Here is a 20887-nt window from a genome sequence, read left to right on the forward strand (position 1 = left end):
AGCCAAAGCTGGTAGTTAATACATCAAAAGCAACAGAGACCGGAATGGGAATCCCACATTTCTCAAATATTCCATAGACTGTCAATAGGATATATCCATCCATACATTTCAAAACAGCATCTGTATTCAACGGATGCCAATCCAAGGGGAGTAGTAGCCCACAATCCAGACTAAACTATAAAAGAAAACCTGATCACTGGAAAGTAAAAGTTGTCTGGCTCAAGTCGATCACAGCTCCTTGTGTTTTCGTACATTTACCAGCAGTACTCATTGATAACCACCCAACACTAACACTAAGAGTATCATCCATCTTCTCGGCTGTATAGCTAGGAGACCACTAATTGAGCTCCCGCCACTGGCCAGGGACCAAGTACCCATAAATAAGTGGCATGCTTTATTTTTCATTGCTCCACTAAAGAGGGACATCCTTGATCCTCTGTTAAGGCAGTTTGGCAGAGGTAGGTAGGGCATCAGGAAATATGAATTCACCAACCGTCATTAATAATCGTCACAGGACAGGATAGAATAGTATGAATGGATATTGCTGCTGCAGCAGCCATTGTTAGTGAGAGCAATAAATATTGTATTAGTATCTGGTTAGGGGGTAGAAGGGAAATTAGAAAGGGAAAGAAATCACTGTGTAACAAATTCCTTTTAATTGCAAAAAAAACTAACAATAAAAATCAACAAAAGCTCAAAATCCAAAGCAAAGCTGCCATGCAAATCATGAGGTAGATTGAATAGATTAGATTCTTATATTGCCTATGATCCCCACCTAGTGAACATTACACATCACAACACCCATTGCCACAACACTTGAATATCACCATGTAACTTCCCCAGAACACAGAAGGTTGAGGCATGCTACTAAATAGATAAGATGATTCTTCATCATGATGGTCAAATATGAGATCAGCCATTTTATGACAGCAGGGTTAGAGAATGGTCTTTAGAATGGTAGTCTTGGTGGGATGGGCTGCTTGTGGGTGATAAACACTGCAATCTTAGCCATATCAAGATGAACAGTCCCGTAACGTATGAGCCTCATCTCCACTGTGAGCAAGAAGTCCCGGGGTTCCGTCACGATACTTTGCAGTGAGATCACTCCGCTGTGGGCCAGTCTCTGGGCACTGAAGAAGCTGCCTTGGTCTCCGGCGATGATGTCTAGCTGGATGTCGTCCCCTGGGACTGAGTTGGAGGGCCCCATGCGGAAGACACTGGCCGGCACAGAGATGTTGGTGGGGAAAGTGATGTTGTAGAAAGAGATTCTTAAGGGAAGGGATAAACACAAGGGGTCCCGTATGTACTCGCAGGCTACGCGTTCGCAACGGCTGGAAGGAGAAGGGGAAATCGGGAGGGGTACGAGGCACAAGGGGCAAAGAGTGTCAGAAATGATTACATTAAAAAGATGAGTTGTGTGACTGTCACAAAGTGCAAAGTGACAATTCTGGTCAGACAAAATTGTCACCAAAGATTGCCACCATACAGTATCTCAACAGGTGCCAGCCACCTCTTAAGAAAATAGATGAGTTATAAAAGAGCAATGATAACTGATCAGAGAACGAGCGTATAAAACTAAATGTACTAATTTCACACAGACACAGCAGGCCAGACAGTAAAGGAAAGTAAACACTGTTCTCAGTTCAGTTCCAGTTCTCACCCCTCTGCTGCCCGGCGGAAGTTGGGTGGACACTCGAAGGACAGACATCTGAACCCTCCCTGTACGTTGAAGCAGCTCTCTGTCACAGCGCAGCTGTGGGATCCGGCCACACACTCATTAATATCTGAACAGAGAGAGAACGAAAAATGTTATCAGTGTGTTTCACATACAATATTGCACATACACGGTCATGCACATCTAAACGCATCTGTATTAAATGACATCTAAACACATTTGCACATACTTGCACATAATGGACACACTCACAAAAACACAAAATGCATTATTTCCGATGTGTTTATCTAAACAATAATGTTTAGACAGCACATTGTTTTCTAAGAGTGTGTTTATCTACAACCTAAAAGCATGATTTGTCTGTCTCCATAGGACAACCCTTAGAATAACCCTTTTTGGTTCCAGTTAGAACCCTTTCCACAGATTGTTCTACATGGAACCAAAAAGGGTTCTCCTATGGAGACAGCCGAATAACCCTTTTTTCTAAGAGTGAGGGAGAATGAGGGACAAGGGAGGTATGGAGGAGAGGAGGAATGGAGGGATGGTGAAATGTTTTCCCTGACCTTGGCAGGTGCGTCCGTTCGGGGCGAGGGTGTAGCCCATGGGAGGGCAGGTACAGCGGAAGCTTCCTGGGGTGTTGGAACAGTGGTAGGAACACACGTGACCCCCAGTTGGCAGGGCACACTCATCAGTATCTGATAATGATGAGAGAGAGAGAGGAGATTGTACCCAAACAACTGAAAAAGTGTGGCTGCCTCGAATATGAAGGCAACTGAATGCAGGTTGGAAGGTATGACATTCCCTCCATCTCAGCCTAATATCAGGCTTGCTGTCCTAAAAGCATGCTGTCCTAAAAATCCAGTTACTTTAAATACTTACATCCTATAGACTGGTATCTTAGTAAATTCTTCCAATACTGCCAATATTTGCTCCTACCTTCACATTAATTGACCTACCTTCACAAGTGATCCCATCGATGTCACTGAGCTGGTAGCCACGGCGACAGTAGCACTGGTAGGAGCCATAAACATTACCACACTCCTGACTGCAGGGGTTCATCTCACACTCATTCACATCTAGAACAGGTCAAAGGTCACAGGTCAACTGAGTTTGACACTTTATAAAACATCATTTGTATCAGTGTGAATTGCTATAATTCCTGAAAAGGGCTGAATAGAACAAAAGTGAAAAATACTCCAGCTTTTCTCTCCCAGCACTAATAATACACCGCAGCGTTGGAGTAGCACACATACAGTACTTCAATTCCTTTGACCCGAGCACCCCCAAGCAGACTGAAAGATGGATTCAGAGAGAATGAACTTCTTTGGTGGAGTCATAGCTTCTTACCTTCACAGTTCCTGCCGTCGCTGGCCAGTTTGAAGCCTGTGGTACAGGAACACTTATAGGACCCCGGGGTGTTCTCACACTTGTGGGCACAGAGGCGTCCTGAGTACTGCCTGCACTCGTTAATGTCTAACACATAATAACAAAACAGATGTGTGAAAAGAGGCTTCAGTTGAGTTCACAATACTGAATCTGCCTGCAAGAAACAACTGATTCAGAGAGGAGGGATGACAGTTTTAGTCTTATTTGACACATATTTTGAGACCCCTTCAGTGTTGCTTCAGAGGGGAGGGATGTACCTTCGCAGAGTCTGATGATGCTGTTGAAGATTAAGCCTGGTCTGCACTCGCAGAGGAAGGAACCCAGCAGGTTGACACAACCATGGCCCTGACATGCCCCTTCTACCAGACACTCATCCACATCTAGAGGGCAAGAGAGTTAACATTTTACATTTTTGTAATTTAGCAGTCGCTCTTATCCAGAGCGACTTACAGTTAGTGAGTGCATACATTATTTATTTATATTTTTTCATACTGGCCCCCCGTGGGAATTGAACCCACAACCCTGGCGTTGCAAACGCCATGCTCTACCAACTGAGCTACATTGACTGTTGAGAGAGTAAACAAGAAGATTAATTTGATAAACATGCGAGACTAAAAACATTTATACAATAACATGGTTTGCAGTTACAGTATATAGCAACTGTCATTGGATTTCAAAAAGCTTGACATTGTATGAGGGATCTCACCCAATCCACCACCAATGTGTAATACCCAGCCATTTTCCCAATAATACATTAATAAACAATGGACCTTACCCACACAGTGACTACCATCCTCACTGAGGTGATATCCTCGTCCACAGTTGACAGAGTATCTTCTACAGGTGTACGAGCCCACTGTGTTAATACAGGTCTGACCTGGCTGGCACGGGCTGGACTGGGTCACACACTCATTGATATCTGGCAGACAGGAGAGAGACACATATGTATCAATGGTGTGTGATTATCAGTAGTGGGGTAGATAACAATACACTCTCATGCTGATTCAGTCACCCACTCTCATACATTGTGTGTGATTGTATTGGTAGTGGAAGTGTCTCACCGATACAGCTTCCCACTGCGTCCTGGATATATCCATCTCCACACTGCTCCCGTGGGTGACAGCGGAACGACCCTGCCGTATTCCTACACGCAAAGTCCAGGCCACAGTTGTGGGATCCAAATGCACACTCATCAATATCTGGTGGAGAAAGAGGACAGAGCATGAATTATCTTGAAGACAGCCAAACTTAACAGGGTGATTGATGGGTAAAGATAAATAGTGAGAGGGATGCACCATTGACTGATGAGTGAGAGGCCATCATCCATACATCCCAGGCAGTGCAAAACACTCACCTTGGCAGGTGTTGGTGTCAGTGAGTTCATAACCTTTACCACAGTTGGTGTCACGCTGACAATGAAAAGAGCCTTCTGTGTTGATGCAACTCTGCCCGGTGACACAGTTGTGAGTGTCTTTCAAACACTCATTAATGTCTGGGGAGAGTAAGAGTAGTTACTCTTCCTAGTCAGCCCATTATCAATGGGAAAAGATGAGTGTCACAGGGTTGAAGCTTATGTCAATATATTCCAGTGAATGAGAAAAGATGAAAAGAGAAACGTCAACCAATTGATGCTTATGTCAATACATTGCATTCAATGGTAAAAGATGAGTGTCACAAGGTTGACGCTTACGTCAATACATCACAGTCAATGGGAAAATATAAGTACCAATCTATTGACGCTTATTGGAGTCCACCTGTGGTAAATTCAATTGATTGGACATGATTTGGAAAGGCACACACCTGTCTATATAATATCCCACAGTTGACAGTGCATGTCAGAGCAAAAACCAAGCCATGAGGTCAAGGAATTGTCCGTAGAGCTCTGAAACAGGATTGTGTCGAGGCACAGATCTGGGGATGGGTACCAAAACATTTCTGCAGTATTGAATGTCCCCAAGAACACAGTGGCCTCCATCACTCTTAAATGGAAGACGTTTGGAACCACCAAGACACTTCCTAGAGCTGGCCGCCCGGCCAAACTGAGCAATCGGGGAGAAGGGCCTTGGTCAGGGAGGTGACTAAGAACCCGATGGTCACTCGGACAGAGCTCCAGAGTTCCTCTATGGAGATGGGAGAACCTTCCAGAAGGACAACCATCTCTGCAGCACTCCACCAAATCAGGCCTATATGGTAGAGTGGCCAGACTGAATCCACTCCTCAGTAAAAGGCACGACATCCCGCTTGGAGTTTGCCAAGAAACAAAATTCTCTGGTCTGATGTTACTAAGATTGAACTCTTTGGTCTGAATACCAAGCGTCAGGTCTGGAGGAAACCTGGCACCATCCCTATGGTGAAGCATGGTGGTGGCAGCATCATGCTATGGGGATGTTTTTCAGCGGCAGGGACTGGGAGACTAGTCAGGATCGAGGGAAAGATGAATGGAGCAAAGTACAGAGAGATCCTTGATGAAAACCTGCTCCAGAGTGCTCAGGACCTCAGACTGGGGCGAAGGTTCACCTTCCAACAGGACAGCAACCCTAAGTACACAGCCAAGACAATCCATGAGTGGCTTCGGGACAAGTCTCTGAATGTCCTTGAGTGGCCCAGCCAGAGCCCGGACTTCAACCCGATCTAACATCTCTGGAGAGACCTGAAAATAGCTGTGCAGCGACGCTACCCATCCAAACTGACAGAGTTTGAGAGGATCTGCAGAGAAGAATGAGAGAAACTCCCCAAATACAGGTGTGCCAAGCTTGTAGCATCATACCCAAGAAGACTCAAGGCTGTAATCGCTGCCAAAGGCTCCTCAACAAAGTACTGAGTAAATGGTTTGAATACTTATGTAAATGTGATTTTATTTTAATTATTTGCTAACATTTCTAAAAACCTGTTTTTGCCTTGTCATTATGGGGTATTGTGTGTAGATTTATGAGGGAAAAAACAATTTTAGAATACGGCTGTAACGTAACAAAATGTGGAAAAGGTTAAGGGGTCTGAATACTTTCTGAATGCACTGTGCACACCCCACCAGACATGCCACTATGGGCTTCTTCACTGTACCCAAACCAAAAACAGATTTAATGCTTCGCTCAGTTATGTATAGAGCCATGTCATCGTGGAATGCTCTGTCACCAGAGGTTACTCAGGCAAAACGCAAGTTTAGCTTTAAAAAACAGATTTTAAAAAAATATTGTATCACAGCGCCTCTCCTCCTTCTAAAGATCTAATTCAACTGTATATACAGTAAGAATATGAATATGTATATATGAATAGTGTGTAGATAGTATTTTTTGTCTCTTGGTGTCTTTCCAATATAATGTATACCAAACATTAGGAACACCTTCCTAATATTGAGTTTCACCCCCCACCCTTTGCCCTCAGAACAGCCTCAATTCGTCGGGACATGGACTTTTCAAAGTGTCGAAAGTGTTCCACAGGGATGCTGGCCCATGTTGACTCCAATGCTTCCCACAGTTGTGTCAAGATGGCTGGATGTCCTTTGGGTGGTTTTCTTGATTCTTGATACACACGGGAAACTGTTGAGCGTGAAAAACCCAGCAGCGCTGCAGTTCTTGACATAAACCATTGCGCCTGACACGTACTACTATACCCTGTTCAAAGGCACTTAAATCTTTTGTCTTGCCCATTCACCCTCTGAATGGCACACATACAAAATCCATGTCTCAATTGTCTCAAGTCTTCCTTCTTTAACCTGTCTCCTCCCCTTCATCTACACTATTGAAGTGGATTTAACAAATTACATCAATAAGGGATCGTAGCTTTCACCTGGATTCACCTGGTCAATCTATGTCATGGAAAAAGCAGGTGTTCTTAACGTTTTGTATACTCAGTGTATAACTCTTATTTAATTATTACATGTTTATGTTATTTTATTTATGTAATGTCCTTGTCTATACCTGTTCTGTGTGTTCTCATGTATTTTTACATTTCATGTGGACCCCAGGAAGAGTAGCTGCTGCATGTGCAGTAGCTAATGGGGATCCTAATAAACTAAACTAAACATTGCCTAATTTGAAGCATGACATAAAGTTACTGTGCTTTTGAGTGACATCTGCAGAACAGTTGAGGCTATAAACAAAATACAGGTATGGGATTGCTCAACAGACACTTCCGATGAACACAAGCCTACATCTCACCATGTGAAATTAACTCTTCACTGTGAAAAGTTGGTCCCACTGTGAACAAGGCATTTCTTCAATAGAAAAGCATTACCTACAGCCCTCACATAACCATGACACACTAGTCGTGACATTTTACATTTTACATTTTAGTCATTTAGCAGACGCTGTTATCCAGAGCGACTTACAGTTAGTGTGACCTTACAGGGATGCCCCTGTGTTGAGGTTCAGCTTACTCTGGCAACAGGAAATGGCTTAATTAATCCTCAACATGGTGCTTCATTCTTTCCGTGCAGTTACACAAAAACACTGTCTTCCATCCTCTGTAGAACGGTCAATTGTTTACGTAAAGACTTGGGCATTGTTAAAGAGTGTCCCCAAGAGGCAGTACATTGAAGTACAGCTTCCTGCGATTACAGGAAGTGACTTAATTGGGAGTCATAGGGGTGGTTTCTAAAGGTTAAAAAGTTTGAATCTTTCCAAATTTTACAGATTTGTGACCGGGGACCATCATGACCCGACATATGAAATTTGAAGTCAATCGACCCAAAGCATTTTTTGACCTCCATTGGACACAATAATCTTGCAGTTCTAGAAACTAAGAGCCTTGTTAGAATGAATTCTGAAGAGGATATTGGTCCAATTTTTTTAGGTTGACTTTATGTGTCTGTCTTTTTGCCTGTCTGTCTGTGTGTCTGTGTGTCTTTCTGCCTACCTGTGTCTGTCTGTCTGCATCTGCCTGTCTGTCTGCCGGTCTGTCTGTCTGCATGTCTGTTTGCCTGTCTGAGTTTTTCACCAATTTACCCACTGCAGCTGTATCACAAATTTATTTGCCTTGAATGCAATGTATTGACTTGTGCGTCAATGTCCTTGACACATATTTCTGAGTCAATATCCTGTCTGTGGAGATGGGAGAGAGAGGAGGGAGAGGGAGAGAGAGATGAGAAGAGGGGAGGGAGAGAAAGAATGAGGGCGAGAGAAGGGGGAGAGTGAGGGAGGGGGAGAGAAAGGGAGTGGGTGAAAGAGGGAGGGGGGAGAGAGAGGAGGGAGGGGAGAGAGAGTCTGCATGTCTGTCTGCCGGTCTGTCTGTCTGCCTGTCTGTGTTTGTCTGTCTGCCTGTGTTTCTGTCTGTGTGTCTTGTCTGTCTACCTACCTGTCTGTTTGCCTGCCTGCCTGCCTGCCTGCCTGCGTCTGTCTGCCTGTCTGTCTTTCTGCCTCCCTGTCCGGGAGGAGGGAGTGAGAGAAGAGGGAGAGAGAGAAGGGGGAGAGTGAGGAAGGGGGAGAGAGAAAGGGAGAAAGGGAGAAGGTGAAGGAGGGAGGGAGGGAGGGAGGGAGGGAGGGAGGGAGGGAGGGAGGGAGGGAGGGAGGGAGGGAGGGAGGGAGGGAGGGAGGGAGGGAGGGAGGGAGGGAGGGAGGGAGGGAGGGAGGGAGGGAGAGTCAATAGACAGGCAGACGTGGGAGAGAGAGAGGGAGAGGGTGAAGGAGGGAGGGGGAGAGAGAGAGAAATAGAAGAGAGGGGAGAGGGAGAGAGAAGAGAAGGGGGGATAAAGATGAGGTTGAGAGAAAGAGACAGAGACAGAGGGGGGCAAAGAGAAGGAGAGAGGAGGGAGGGAGAGATGTCTGTCTGTCTGTGAGTCTCATCTTTTCATATTTTCCATTGACTGGAATATATTGGCATAAGCTTCAATCGGTTGACATTCATCTTTTCCCCACTGACTGCGGTGTTTTGACAGCCATGCATTGACATTAGCATAAACCCTTTGACACTCATATTTTGCCATTGAATGCAATGTATTGACATAGGCTTCAATTGGTTGACACCTATCTTTTCCCATTGACTGTAATGTACTGACATAAGCATCAACCTTGTGACACTCATCATTTACATTGAATGCAATGTATTAACATAAGTGTCAATTGGTTGACACTCATCTTTTCCCATTGACTGCGATTTATTGGCATAAGTATCAATTGGTTGAGGCATAACATTTTGCAAAAACGTGACAGGATGACGTTTTCCTATTATATCATGTTGTCCTGGTACATTAGTGATGTGTGGGTTGTCAACAGTCCCCGTGGTTATATCTGCGGGGCGGGTGGGTTTAGGGTCATGAAATATTGTGTGGATGAAGGGCATGTGGGTGGGTGGCGGGCGGGTTGAATAAAGAGAAAGCAATCCCTTAAAAAATCCATAAATGTATAATTCTTGTGTAATTTATATCTATAGGCTACATTGAGGTTTTTCTTTCATTATTTTAGGCAATCTGGCATTACTGCGTAAGCCTAATATTTAGGGCCTATAACTGTACGCTCGCTAAATAGCCTACACGCCAATATTCAAATACTTTTGGGAACATGCAGAAAATGTTAATGTCAATCCACAGAGGCCAAAAGGACAACTTCTGAGTTTAATTCATTAAGAGAAAAGCTGCGAAATGAAGAGTTGAAAATATAGAGAAGGGAGGGCCAGAAAAGTAATGTTTTGGAAAGATTTGGTGGAAGTGGTAAAAGAGGATGATAGCAGTGCCTATGTTATGTGATGATTGTGAGGCGCTATACAAATTCCACAGTCACAAGACGGGGACTTCAAATACGCCTGTGGTGTTAAATGGAAACTGAAATCTGGAAACTGACTGTAGGTCTATAACCTCTCACATAGCCTTAATATTATCTCCTGCAGAATTAAGCATTTGTTGCAGAAAAAGTATACACTACATGACCAAAAGTATGTGGACACCTGCTTGTCGAACATCTCATTCCAAAATCATGGGCAGTAATATGGAGTTGGTCACCCCTTTGCTGCTTTAACAGCCTCCACTCTTCTGGTAAAGCTTTCCACTAGATGTTGGAACATTGCTGCGGGGACTTGCTTCCATTCAGCGATTAGGCCTGGCTCGCAGTTGGCCTTCCAATTCATCCCAAAGGTGTTCGATGGGGTTGAAGTCAGGGCTCTATGCAGGCCAGTCAAGTTCTTCCACACCGATCTCGACAAACCATTTCTGTATGGACCTCGCTTTGTGCACGGGGGCATTGTCATGCTGAAACAGGAAAAGGCCTTCCCCATGTTGCCACAAAGTTGGAAGCACAGATTCGGCTAGAATGTCATTGTATGCTGTAGCGTTAAGACTTCCCTTCACTGGAACTAAGGGACCTAGGCCGAACCATGAAAAACAGCGCCAGACCATTATTCCTACTCCACCAAACTTTACAGTTGGCACTATGCATTGGGGCAGGTAGCATTCTCCTGTCATCCGCCAAACCCAGATTCGTCCATTGGACTGCCAGATGGAGAAGCATGATTCATCACTCCAGAGAACGTGTTTCCACTGCTCCAGAGTCCAATGGCGGCGATCTTTACACCACTCCAGCCTAACGCTTGGCATTGCGCATGGTGATTTTAGGCTTGTGTGCGGCTGCTCGGCCATGGAAATTCATTTCATGAAGCTCCCGACTAACAGTTCTTGTGCTGACGTTTCTTCCAGTGGCAGTTTGGAACTCGGTAGTGAGTGTTGCAACCGAGGACAGATGATTTTTACACGCTATGCGCTTGAGCACTCGGCGGTCCCGTTCTGTGAGCTTGTGTGGCCTACCACTTTGCGGCTGAGCCGCTGTTGCTCTTAGACATTTCCACTTCACAATAACAGCACTTACATTTGACCGGGGCAGCTCAAACTGACTTGTTGGAAAGGTGGCATCCTATGACGGTGCCACGTTAAAAGTCGCTGAGCTCTTCAGTAAGGCCATTCTACTGTCAATGTTTGTCTATGGAAATTGCATGGCTGTGTGCTCAATTTTATACACCTGTCAGCAACGGGTGTGGCTGAAATAGACAAATCCACTAATTTGAAGGGGTGTCCACATACTTTTGTATATATAGTGTACACCAAATGTAGGCAAACTTTTGAGTGGAGAAATATGATTGATTTATTTCAGCATCTTGAGAGAATGTGAATGTGCAGTTAGATACCTTCTGTAGAAGTGCTATCTTTATCAGCATCATAAAAGCTGATAGTATTTCAACCACATAAAATATACATCTAAGCCGAACTGAAATCTTATCAGAAACATGTTTAGTAGTTTTCACAGCTTTCTATTTCCTTACAACCGGTCAAACTGATTTCTGGAAATGTTTTACAGACATTTTTTGTTATTGCATTTTCTCCCCGGTCCCTAAATGTCTTTGCTCCACGAAAGAAACCGAGATGACAGAGAAACTTTACCAGTGTCAATTACATTGAAGCGTTCATTCTATCGATTTATGACATTATTCTGGTGAGCAACGGTTTATATAGTCTTCTAGGGCAACATATAATGGCAGAAGAGAAGCTGCATGTATCTAATTATAGACAAGTTGACTAACAAATAGCCTACCAAAATATTGGAAATTGTACGCATAAAAATATCTAAATCAGTTAACAAAAAAAATATTTCACCCCAGGCCTCAGATTTTCACTTTATCACATTCAGTCGGGCAGTTGAGGAAGGGTTATTAGCAATTGCGGGCGGGTGTGGGTGAACAAACCACTAATGTGCATGTCTGATTGCTTGAGTGTATTCTAGCCTATGATGAGTCACCTGTTCTATATGTTTAGGGATGTACCTTTTTTGCATAGGTCTACATACTCACCCTCACAGTTGTGTTGGTCTGGTTTGAGTTTGTAGCCATCGAAGCAAGCGCATGTGCCTTTGCCCACACACAGATGTGAACACTTGGTGGATCCTACTAAACACTCACACAACCACACACACACACACGTACATGTTAGTTCAGTTGTTATGTCATCATCTGGCATTTCTGCTTTCCACAACCCAAGTCGTATTGATAACCTTACCAATAAAAGCTATGAAGTCAACTTTATACATTATCAAAGTGTCCTTTGACACCGCACATTCATGAGCACAAGATTTCTGAACAGGCCTCGAAACCATGCCAGGACCATCAGAAGCACCAGCCCCGACATTAGGTCCACTTAAGTAGGTCCACTTACTGTAGTTCTACCAATCTGTTTTACGGCCTCTGCATACGATACATCATGACTGATCCTATATCTCTGAGCCTCTCTAGCCTCTCTCTGAACCTGACATCCACTAAATGCTGCACTGTGTTCTTCCCCGCAATTACAGTACTTAACCTTCACATTGCTTCCACATTCACTGTAATCATGTGGCCCTCCACACTTGGCACATCTTTTATTTCCTTTACACTGAGCAGCTACATGTCCCATTCTTTGGCATTTAAAACACTGCAGTGCATATGGGACAAATTCTCAAACATTGAAACTAAGGAATCCTACCTGTAGTTTTCCCAGCAAGACTTTCTCAAACCTCAGCATCACTGATAAGCTTTCACTTCTTTGACCCTCTTTCCCTTTTGGCCTCAATCACTCTGCCTCCCTTCACATTTTCTTTAATATCATCTGTTGATATAGATATTAGGACCCCAGTGATGACTCCCTTCAATCTAGCATACGCACCAGGGACATGGCTTTTAATCTTCTTCCCATTAAGCTTTTCCATTTTCAAAATCTTCTCTTGCTGAGCCTGGCTACCGCACAATATTAACAATCTACCATTTCCAATGAACCGAGCTAATTTCACTTCACCTACCTCTTTCTCTACGGCATTAGTTAGTCGGATAGGGTATAATTGAGGCCCTGGTGTCTCATCAAACACTATCACCACTTTCCACTCCAACACATTAATCTTGCTTCCTACCTTGGCCCTCTTTATGCTTTCTTTACTAGACGCTCCACTGCTTTCTGTATCATGATCTCTCTTCTTCCTATGACTTTCCACTACCGACCATTCTGGTCCTTGACCCTCATCCTCCCGCTCCATACCATCAGAACTGACACCCATATTGTTCGCATTCCAGCACAGCTGTTGCTTCACCAACGTTTTCTCCATTTCCTCCATTTCGTCCGCACTACTCGCCGCCATTTCCCATTCCCCGAACTATGAATCAACTCTACACGCTTCACCAATCAAGAAACCTCATGCGAACAACGTACACAACTCGATTTCCCGTGGGACGTTCAATCCAACAAATGCCGCCTCTATTACCGATCTTCTCTCATTGAACTTCACAAGGGGTTTACTGGGAGGCGATCCCTTCGTCACAAAACTCTGTTACGTGTTACTCTATTTCAATCTTATCAATCAACAATAACCTTATATGGGAGCTTTGCTTGGTTGATTGATTGACTTGGTTTACTCTACAATGTCCGGGTCAGTGCTTCCCTAATCTCGGACACAGAACCACATATTGTTTGCGCTGGCAGGTAACAGTCTGTCAGACTAATGGTTCACAAACTGTTTTTTTGTCTGGGACACCATTTGGACACAGCCACATGGGTCATTCTGGCCTACCATTTAGGACTGTGCCACATGGGGTTCTGGAGCACCATTTGGTAAGCACTGCTGTAGCACTAGGTTACCTTGAGCCCCAGCAGCAGGCTTGTTGTGCTCTGGTCGTACCCAACTACAGCAGGCCTGGGCTGTCTCCTGACACTGCTTTCCCAGGTCTAGGGCCAGCTCACAGCCATTACCACTGCTAGCAGACATCAGGTCCAGCAGACAGCAGTCACAACACATCTGAGAGGGGGAGATGAAACAGTGAAAACGGCACATGACATCGATATCAGTCAGAAACATTTATTCCAGTGCCAAAATTGACTCAAAAGTGCAAGTAGGTTAATTTTGGACATAAAGTCAGTATCTTCCAAAACTGCGTTTTGTGAGATTTGAGTACAAGAGATTGTCAGGACTTACTTAAGGGTTGGGGTTGGATTTCGACAATGCCTGTCACGCCCTGACTCAGGGGACTCGTATATGTTGAGTCAGGGTGTGTATATTCTTTGTTGTGTATATTCTATGTGGGGTATCTAGTATGTATAGATCTATGTTGGCCGGTGTGGTTCCCAATCAGAGGCAGCTGTCGCTCGTTGTCTCTGATTGGGGATCATACTTAGGCAGCCGATTGGCACTGTTTAGTGGTGGGATCTTGTTCCGTGTAAGGTTTGTTGTTTGTTCAACCTTTGGACTTTGCGTTTTGTTTCGTTTGTTGTTTTGTCGTGTAATGTAAATATAAATGTAAATGTAAATGTTTATAAGTTAAATAAACATGTACGCATATCACGCTGCGCCTTGGTCTGACCCATCCTTGAACGAACGTGACAGAAGATCCCACCAAACACGGACCAAGCATTGTGCCCAGGAGGACCGTACACCCTGGACACATGTGGGGAAGATTTGGTCATGGGAGGAGATATTTGCAGGAGAAGGACCCTGGGCGACGAAGGAAGCCCAGGCAGGAGAGGAGCAACGGCAACACGGAAGCCGGCCGAGGAGGAAGCCCGAGAAGCAGCCCCAATAAAACATTTTGGGGGGGCTAAAGGGGTGGTCGGGGAGCGAGAGAGAAGAGCCCCGACCACTGCACCTGGTTGGTTTCCAGATTGAGTCCCTACGACCATGGGAAGAGGAGTGGGAACAGTATTATACTGAGGAGTTGGAGGACGACGACGACGACAAGTTTCTGTTCCCTAACTCGTGGGGGCTTCCGGAGGAGTCCTCACGGGAGGAGGAGTGCCGGGTAAGAGAGGAGGCCACCATATTACGGGGGCTGTTAGATAGTATAGAGCGGAAGAGAGCCATTCAGGAGGAGGTACTGCAGGAGGCACGTAGGGAGAAGGAGGAAGTAGAGGCACGGGCGAGAGGAGCTGGTTAGACAGCATAAGGAGCGGGGGTTAATAAAGGTACCCAGTCCTGCTCCTCGCACCAAGCCAGTGGTGCGTGTTCCCGGCCCGGCCCGTTCCTGCTCCTCGCACCAGACCTGTGGTGCGTGTCTCCAGTCCGGCCCGGCCCGTTCTTGCTCCTCGCACCAAGCATGTGGTGCGCGTCGCCAGTCCGGCCCGGCCTGTTCCTGCCCCTTGCACCAAGCCTGTGGTGCGCGTCGCCAGTCCGGCCCGGCCCGGCCTGTCCCTGCTCCTAGCACCAAGCCAGTGGTGCGCGTCGCCAGTCCGGCCCGGCCTGTTCCTGCTCCTCGCACCAGACCTGTGGTGCGTGTCTCCAGTCCGGCCCGGCCCGGCCCGTTCGTGCTCCTCGCACCAAGCCTGTGGTGCGCGTCGCCAGTCCGGCCAGGCCTGTTCCTGCCCCTTGCACCAAGCCTGTGGTGTGCGTCGCCAGTCCGGCCCAGGCCCGGCCTGTTCCTGCTCCTCGCACCAAGCCAGTGATGCGCGTCGCCAGTCCGGCCCGGCCTGTTCCTGCTCCTCGCACCAAGACAGTGGTGCGTGTCACCAGTCCGGCCCGGCCCGTTCCTGCTCCTCGCACCAAGCCATTGATGCGTGTTCCCAGTCCGGCCCGGCCCGTTCCTGCTCCTCGCACCAAGCCATTGGTGCGTGTTCCCAGTCCGGCCCGGCCTGATCCTGCTCCTCGCACCAAGCCATTGGTGCGTGTTCCCAGTCCGGCCCGGCCTGTTCCTGCTCCTCGCACCAAGCCAGTGGTGCACGTCGCCAGTCTGGCCCGGCCCGTTCCTGCTCCTCGCACCAAGCCAGTGGTGCGCGTCGCCAGTCCGGTACGGCCCGTTCCTGCTCCCCGCACCAAGCCAGTGGTGCGCGTCGCCAGTCCGGCCCGGCCCGTTCCTGCTCTTCGCACCAGGCCAGTGGCCAAAATGACATAGATTCATTCTATGTCAGACACTGGCTTTGACACTGGCTTTGTTCCTATGGTGTTTCATGAGGACAAACATCAGTAGCTGCCACATCGAATCACACCCCCAAGATTGAAATCACATTTTTCTTAATGAGCAACAGAAAAACATGATCAATTGGTGCGTTCAGTCGCTCCTTAAGAGAGGGTAGAGTCAGAGACAAGTGAGTGAGGATGGAGGAAAAAGCTGTATTGGTAGATGTTGGAGAGGAGCTACAGTAAGTAAACGAGGAGGAAGGTGATTAAGAGAGAGTTCCAATACACAGTCACACACCTTGGTAGTCTTTGTTTCACAGGGGTCCCCATGGGTAATAGGCACCACACAGGCCCCCTGTTCTTTGGCCAGGTTGATGCCGCTGGTACACAATGTGTCCCCTACTACAGCCGAACAACACTGCTCCTGAGCTATCCTGTTAGACCACAGAGAAGTGAAGAGCAGAACAATTCAGATGGTGTGAGGAGAGGAAAGGATGCTTTCTTCAGTCAGAAAAATGCCATCCCATGTGTGCTCCAGGTGTCTTCCCTACTGCAATTTTCACCTCCAACCACAGAGCTTTTTACAGGCACCCTTCAGCCCGAGGGCACTTAGCTCCTGTACATGGGGCCTATGTGGCAATATGTGCCCAACGGGGTTGAGGGTTGTGGGGGGTTGTAGGGGGAATGGGTGGTGGTGGGAGGTGATAGAGGAAGAGTGATGGGGGTTGGCAGGGGGAGTGGTTGAGGTTGAGTTGGGGCTTCAACCCCACTAAGGACTTTCCTGTTTTAATGACACCATCATCTCTCAACAGGCATACCACTACGCCCCTGTGCCTCCCATTATGAATGCAGTAACAATGCTCGATAAAGTATTATTTTTCTTTTCTTGGCACTAGGCTACATACCACAATGATAGTCAACAGCACAAGCACAATAACATCTAATTATCTAACCATTCCTGGACTGTCCTGGATTTCTTCATGTATTTCCCTACCAACAGGGGCCTCTTGTGAACTGGGTCACACAGGTTACAGACACATACAGTGGGGAAAAAAAGTATTTAGTCAGCCACCAATTGTGCAAGTTCTCCCACTTAAAAAGATGAGAGAGGCCTGTAATTTTCATCATAGGTAAACGTCAACTATGACAGACAAAATGAGAAGAAAAAAATCCAGAAAATCACATTGTAGGATTTTTTATGAATTTATTTGCAAATTATGGTGGAAAATAAGTATTTGGTCAATAACAAAAGTTTCTCAATACTTTGTTATATACCCTTTGTTGGCAATGACACAGGTCAAACGTTTTCTGTAAGTCTTCACAAGGTTTTCACACACTGTTGCTGGTATTTTGGCCCATTTCTCCATGCAGATCTCCTCTAGAGCAGTGATGTTTTGGGGCTGTCGCTGGGCAACACAGACTTTCAACTCCCTCCAAAGATTTTCTATGGGGTTGAGATCTGGAGACTGGCTAGGCCACTCCAGGACCTTGAAATGCTTCTTACGAAGCCACTCCTTCGTTGCCCGGACGGTGTGTTTGGGATCATTGTCATGCTGAAAGACCCAGCCACGTTTCATCTTCAATGCCCTTGCTGATGGAAGGAGGTTTTCACTCAAAATCTCACGATACATGGCCCCATTCATTCTTTCCTTTACACGTATCAGTCGTCCTGGTCCCTTTGCAGAAAAACAGCCCCAAAGCACGATAACCACCCCCATGCTTCACAGTAGGTATGGTGTTCTTTGGATGCAACTCAGCATTCTTTGTCCTCCAAACACGACGAGTTGAGTTTTTACCAAAAAGTTATATTTTGGTTTCATCTGACCATATGACATTCTCCCAATCCTCTTCTGGATCATTCAAATGCACTCTAGCAAACTTCAGACGGGCCTGGACATGTGCTGGCTTAAGCAGGGGGACACGTCTGGCACTGCAGGATTTGAGTCCCTGGCGGCGTAGTGTGTTACTGATGGTAGGTTTTGTTACTTTGGTCCCAGCTCTCTGCAGGTCATTCACTAGGTCCCCCCGTGTGGTTCTGGGATTTTTGCTCACCGTTCTTGTGATCATTTTGACCCCACGGGGTGAGATCTTGCGTGGAGCCCCAGATCGAGGGAGATTATCAGTGGTCTTGTATGTCTTCCATTTCCTAATAATGTCACGATCGTCATTCATAGAGGAGGACCAAGGCGCAGCGTTGAATGCGAACATTTTATTTATTAGAATGATCACACGATCAAAACAACAAAACGAAACGTGACGTCCCTGGTTACATAAACAAACCAACACGGAACAAGAAACCACAAATAATGAATGCCTAACGGCTACCTAAGTATGACTCCCAATCAGAGACAACGAGCTACAGCCGTCTCTGATTGGGAGCCACGCTGGCCAACATAGATATACAACAACTAGAACATAAACAAATGAAAACTCACACCCTGGCTCAACATACTAGAGTCCCCGGAGCCAGGGTGTGACAGTACCCCCCCCCTAAAGGCGCGGACTCCGACCGCGCCAACCAAATACAACAGGGGAGGGACCGGGTGGGCACTCCGCCTCGGCGGCGGATCCGGCTCCGGACATGACCCCCACTCCTTCTCTAACCCCCCAAAGTACCCCTGGTCCGGTCTGGCCCTGCTGACCAGAGCTGAACTGAACACTGGTGGAGCGGATTGCTCTAGCTCCGGCGTGACGCAGCACCTGACCGGTGCCGGACCCGCCACCGGTGGAACAGGCACGGGCCGTGCCAGACTGACGACGCACACCACTGGCTTGGTGTGGGGAGCAGGAGCGGGCCGAGCCGGGCTGACGACGCGCACCACTGACTTGGTGCGGGGAGCAGGAACGGGCCGGACAGGGCTGACGAAACGCACCACTGACTTGGTGCGGGGAGCAGGAATGGGCCGGACTGGGCTGGCGACGCGCACCACTGACTTGGTGCGGGGAGCAGGAGCGGGCCGGACCGGGCTGACGAAGCGCACCACTGACTTGGTGCGGGGAGCAAGAACGGGCCGGACAGGGCTGACGAAATGCAACACTGACTTGGTGCGGGGAGCAGGAATGGGCCGGACTGGGCTGGCGACGCGCACCACTGACTTGGTGCGGGGAGCAGGAGCGGGCCGGACCGGGCTGACGAAGCGCACCACTGACTTGGTGCGGGGAGCAAGAACGGGCCGGACAGGGCTGACGAAATGCACCACTGACTTGGTGCGGGGAGCAGGAATGGGCCGGACTGGGCTGGCGACGCGCACCACTGACTTGGTGCGGGGAGCAGGAGAGGGCCGGACCGGGCTGACGAAGCGCATCACTGACTTGGTGCGGGGAGCAGGAACGGGCCGTGCCGGGCTGACGAAACGCACCACTGACTTGGTGCGGGGAGCAGGAATGGGCCGGGCCGAGCTGGCGATGCGCACCGTAGACTTGGTGCGAGTGGCAGGAACAGGCCGGACCGTACTGGGAACACACACCACTGGCCCTACGTGGGGATCAGGAACAGGCCGGACCGGACTGGCAACACACGCCAGTACCTCTCGCCGTGCCTCTACATCTTCCACCCCCTCTTCGACCAGTGGCCCCCGTAACCTGGCGGCCTCCTCTGCCAATCCGCTGGGCCGCTCTGCCGCGGTCTTCTGCTGGCCCGTCGTCCACGGCGTTAGCCCCCCCCTAAAAAATTTCTGGGCGTCTCCCCTACCCGTGGACCAGGTCTCCATGTCCCTCGCCAGCCTTTCGCCCTTCTGCCACAATGTCAAGCCCTTCTCTTCCTCACTCGGCTTGACCCAGTCGAGGAGGCGAAGGAGATCTGTTAGGGATCTCCCTGGCGATGGCTCCTGGACACGCTGCTTGGTCACATCTTGGTGGTTTCTTCTGTCAACATCGTCATTCATAGAGGAGGACCAAGGCGCAGCGTTGAATGCGAACATTTTATTTATTAGAATGATCACACGATCAAAACAACAAAACGAAATATGACGTCCCTGGTTACATAAACAAACCAACACGGAACAAGAAACCACAAATAATGAATGCCTAATGGCTACCTAAGTATGACTCCCAATCAGAGACAACGAGCTACAGCCGTCTCTGATTGGGAGCCACCCTGGCCAACATAGATATACAACAACTAGAACATAAACAAATGAAAACTCACACCCTGGCTCAACATACTAGAGTCCCCGGAGCCAGGGCGTGACAAATAATTGCTCCCACAGTTGATTTCTTCAAACCAAGCTGCTTACCTATTGCAGATTCAGTCTTCCCAGCCTGGTGCAGGTCTACAATTTTGTTTCTGGTGTCCTTTGACAGCTCTTTGGTCTTGGCCATAGTGGAGTTTGGAGTGTGACTGTTTGAGGTTGTGGACAGGTGTCTTTTATACTGATAACAAGTTCAAACAGGTGCCATTAATACAGGTAACGAGTGGAGGACAGAGGAGCCTCTTAAAGAATAAGTTACAGGTCTGTGAGAGCCAGAAATCTTGCTTGTTTGTAGGTGACCAAATTCTTATTTTCCACCATAATTTGCAAATAAATTCATAAAAAATCCTACAATGTGATTTTCTGGAGAAAAACATTCTCAATTTGTCTGTCATAGTTGAAGTGTACCTATGATGAAAATTACAGGCCTCTCTCATCTTTTTAAGTGGGAGAACTTGCACAATTGGTGGCTGACTAAATACTTTTTTTCCCCACTGTACATACTGTCCTCCTGAAAACCAGGTGTTACTGTTACCTACCTGCAGATGTGAGAGGCTGCGATTAGAGGGAGGACTGTACAGTCTTGTTCAACCAGAGCTCTGCCCCTCCCATCCTGACAGCAGTCCTTCAACATGGGCGAACTGTACTCTGGGTGCTCTGGCCAAGTTTATGTGGGGTGAGAACATGGTGGGAAAGGTTTTGACAAAAGAGTGAGAGGGGAGGTAACCAAACAGCAATTAATTATTTGGCTAAGCCTAGTCAGCAGATGTAGGCTATATACAAGGCATTCCTGAACATACTTGTCTACATATATA

At 47.3% G+C, this 20887-nt stretch overlaps 1 protein-coding gene across 1 annotated transcript; it reads right to left on the reverse strand.

Annotated features, from left to right (window-relative positions):
* Positions 1-651: 651 nt before the first annotated feature.
* LOC121581366 (fibulin-1-like) lies at positions 652-20706 on the reverse strand. The gene is made up of 12 exons (XM_045224854.1): positions 20612-20706; positions 16181-16316; positions 13638-13794; positions 4416-4553; positions 4123-4260; positions 3837-3980; positions 3319-3441; positions 3023-3148; positions 2632-2751; positions 2239-2370; positions 1661-1784; positions 652-1331 (listed from the first exon to the last, which is right to left on the reverse strand). Exons 1-12 carry the CDS (start codon positions 20704-20706, stop codon positions 950-952), a joined length of 1815 nt encoding a protein of 604 aa, XP_045080789.1. The 3' UTR covers positions 652-949.
* Between the last annotated feature and the right edge of the window lie 181 nt (positions 20707-20887).

This window comes from Coregonus clupeaformis, chromosome 14 (genome assembly GCF_020615455.1).
Source record: "Coregonus clupeaformis isolate EN_2021a chromosome 14, ASM2061545v1, whole genome shotgun sequence".
NCBI classification, from domain to species: Eukaryota; Metazoa; Chordata; class Actinopteri; order Salmoniformes; family Salmonidae; genus Coregonus; species Coregonus clupeaformis.

What these genes read in the sequence shown, in the direction of transcription:
- LOC121581366 (XM_045224854.1), bottom strand. Translation starts at nt 20,706, where the DNA reads ATGTTGAAGGACTGCTGTCAGGATGGGAGGGGCAGAGCTCTGGTTGAA. An exon ending in CGACGGCAGGAACTGTGAAG is followed by an intron (nt 2,752 to 3,022) that starts GTAAGAAGCTAT and finishes GACCTGTTCTAG; the next exon opens with ATGTGAATGAGTGTGAGATG. An exon ending in TTCCGCCGGGCAGCAGAGGG is followed by an intron (nt 1,332 to 1,660) that starts GTGAGAACTGGA and finishes TTCTCCTTCCAG; the next exon opens with CCGTTGCGAACGCGTAGCCT.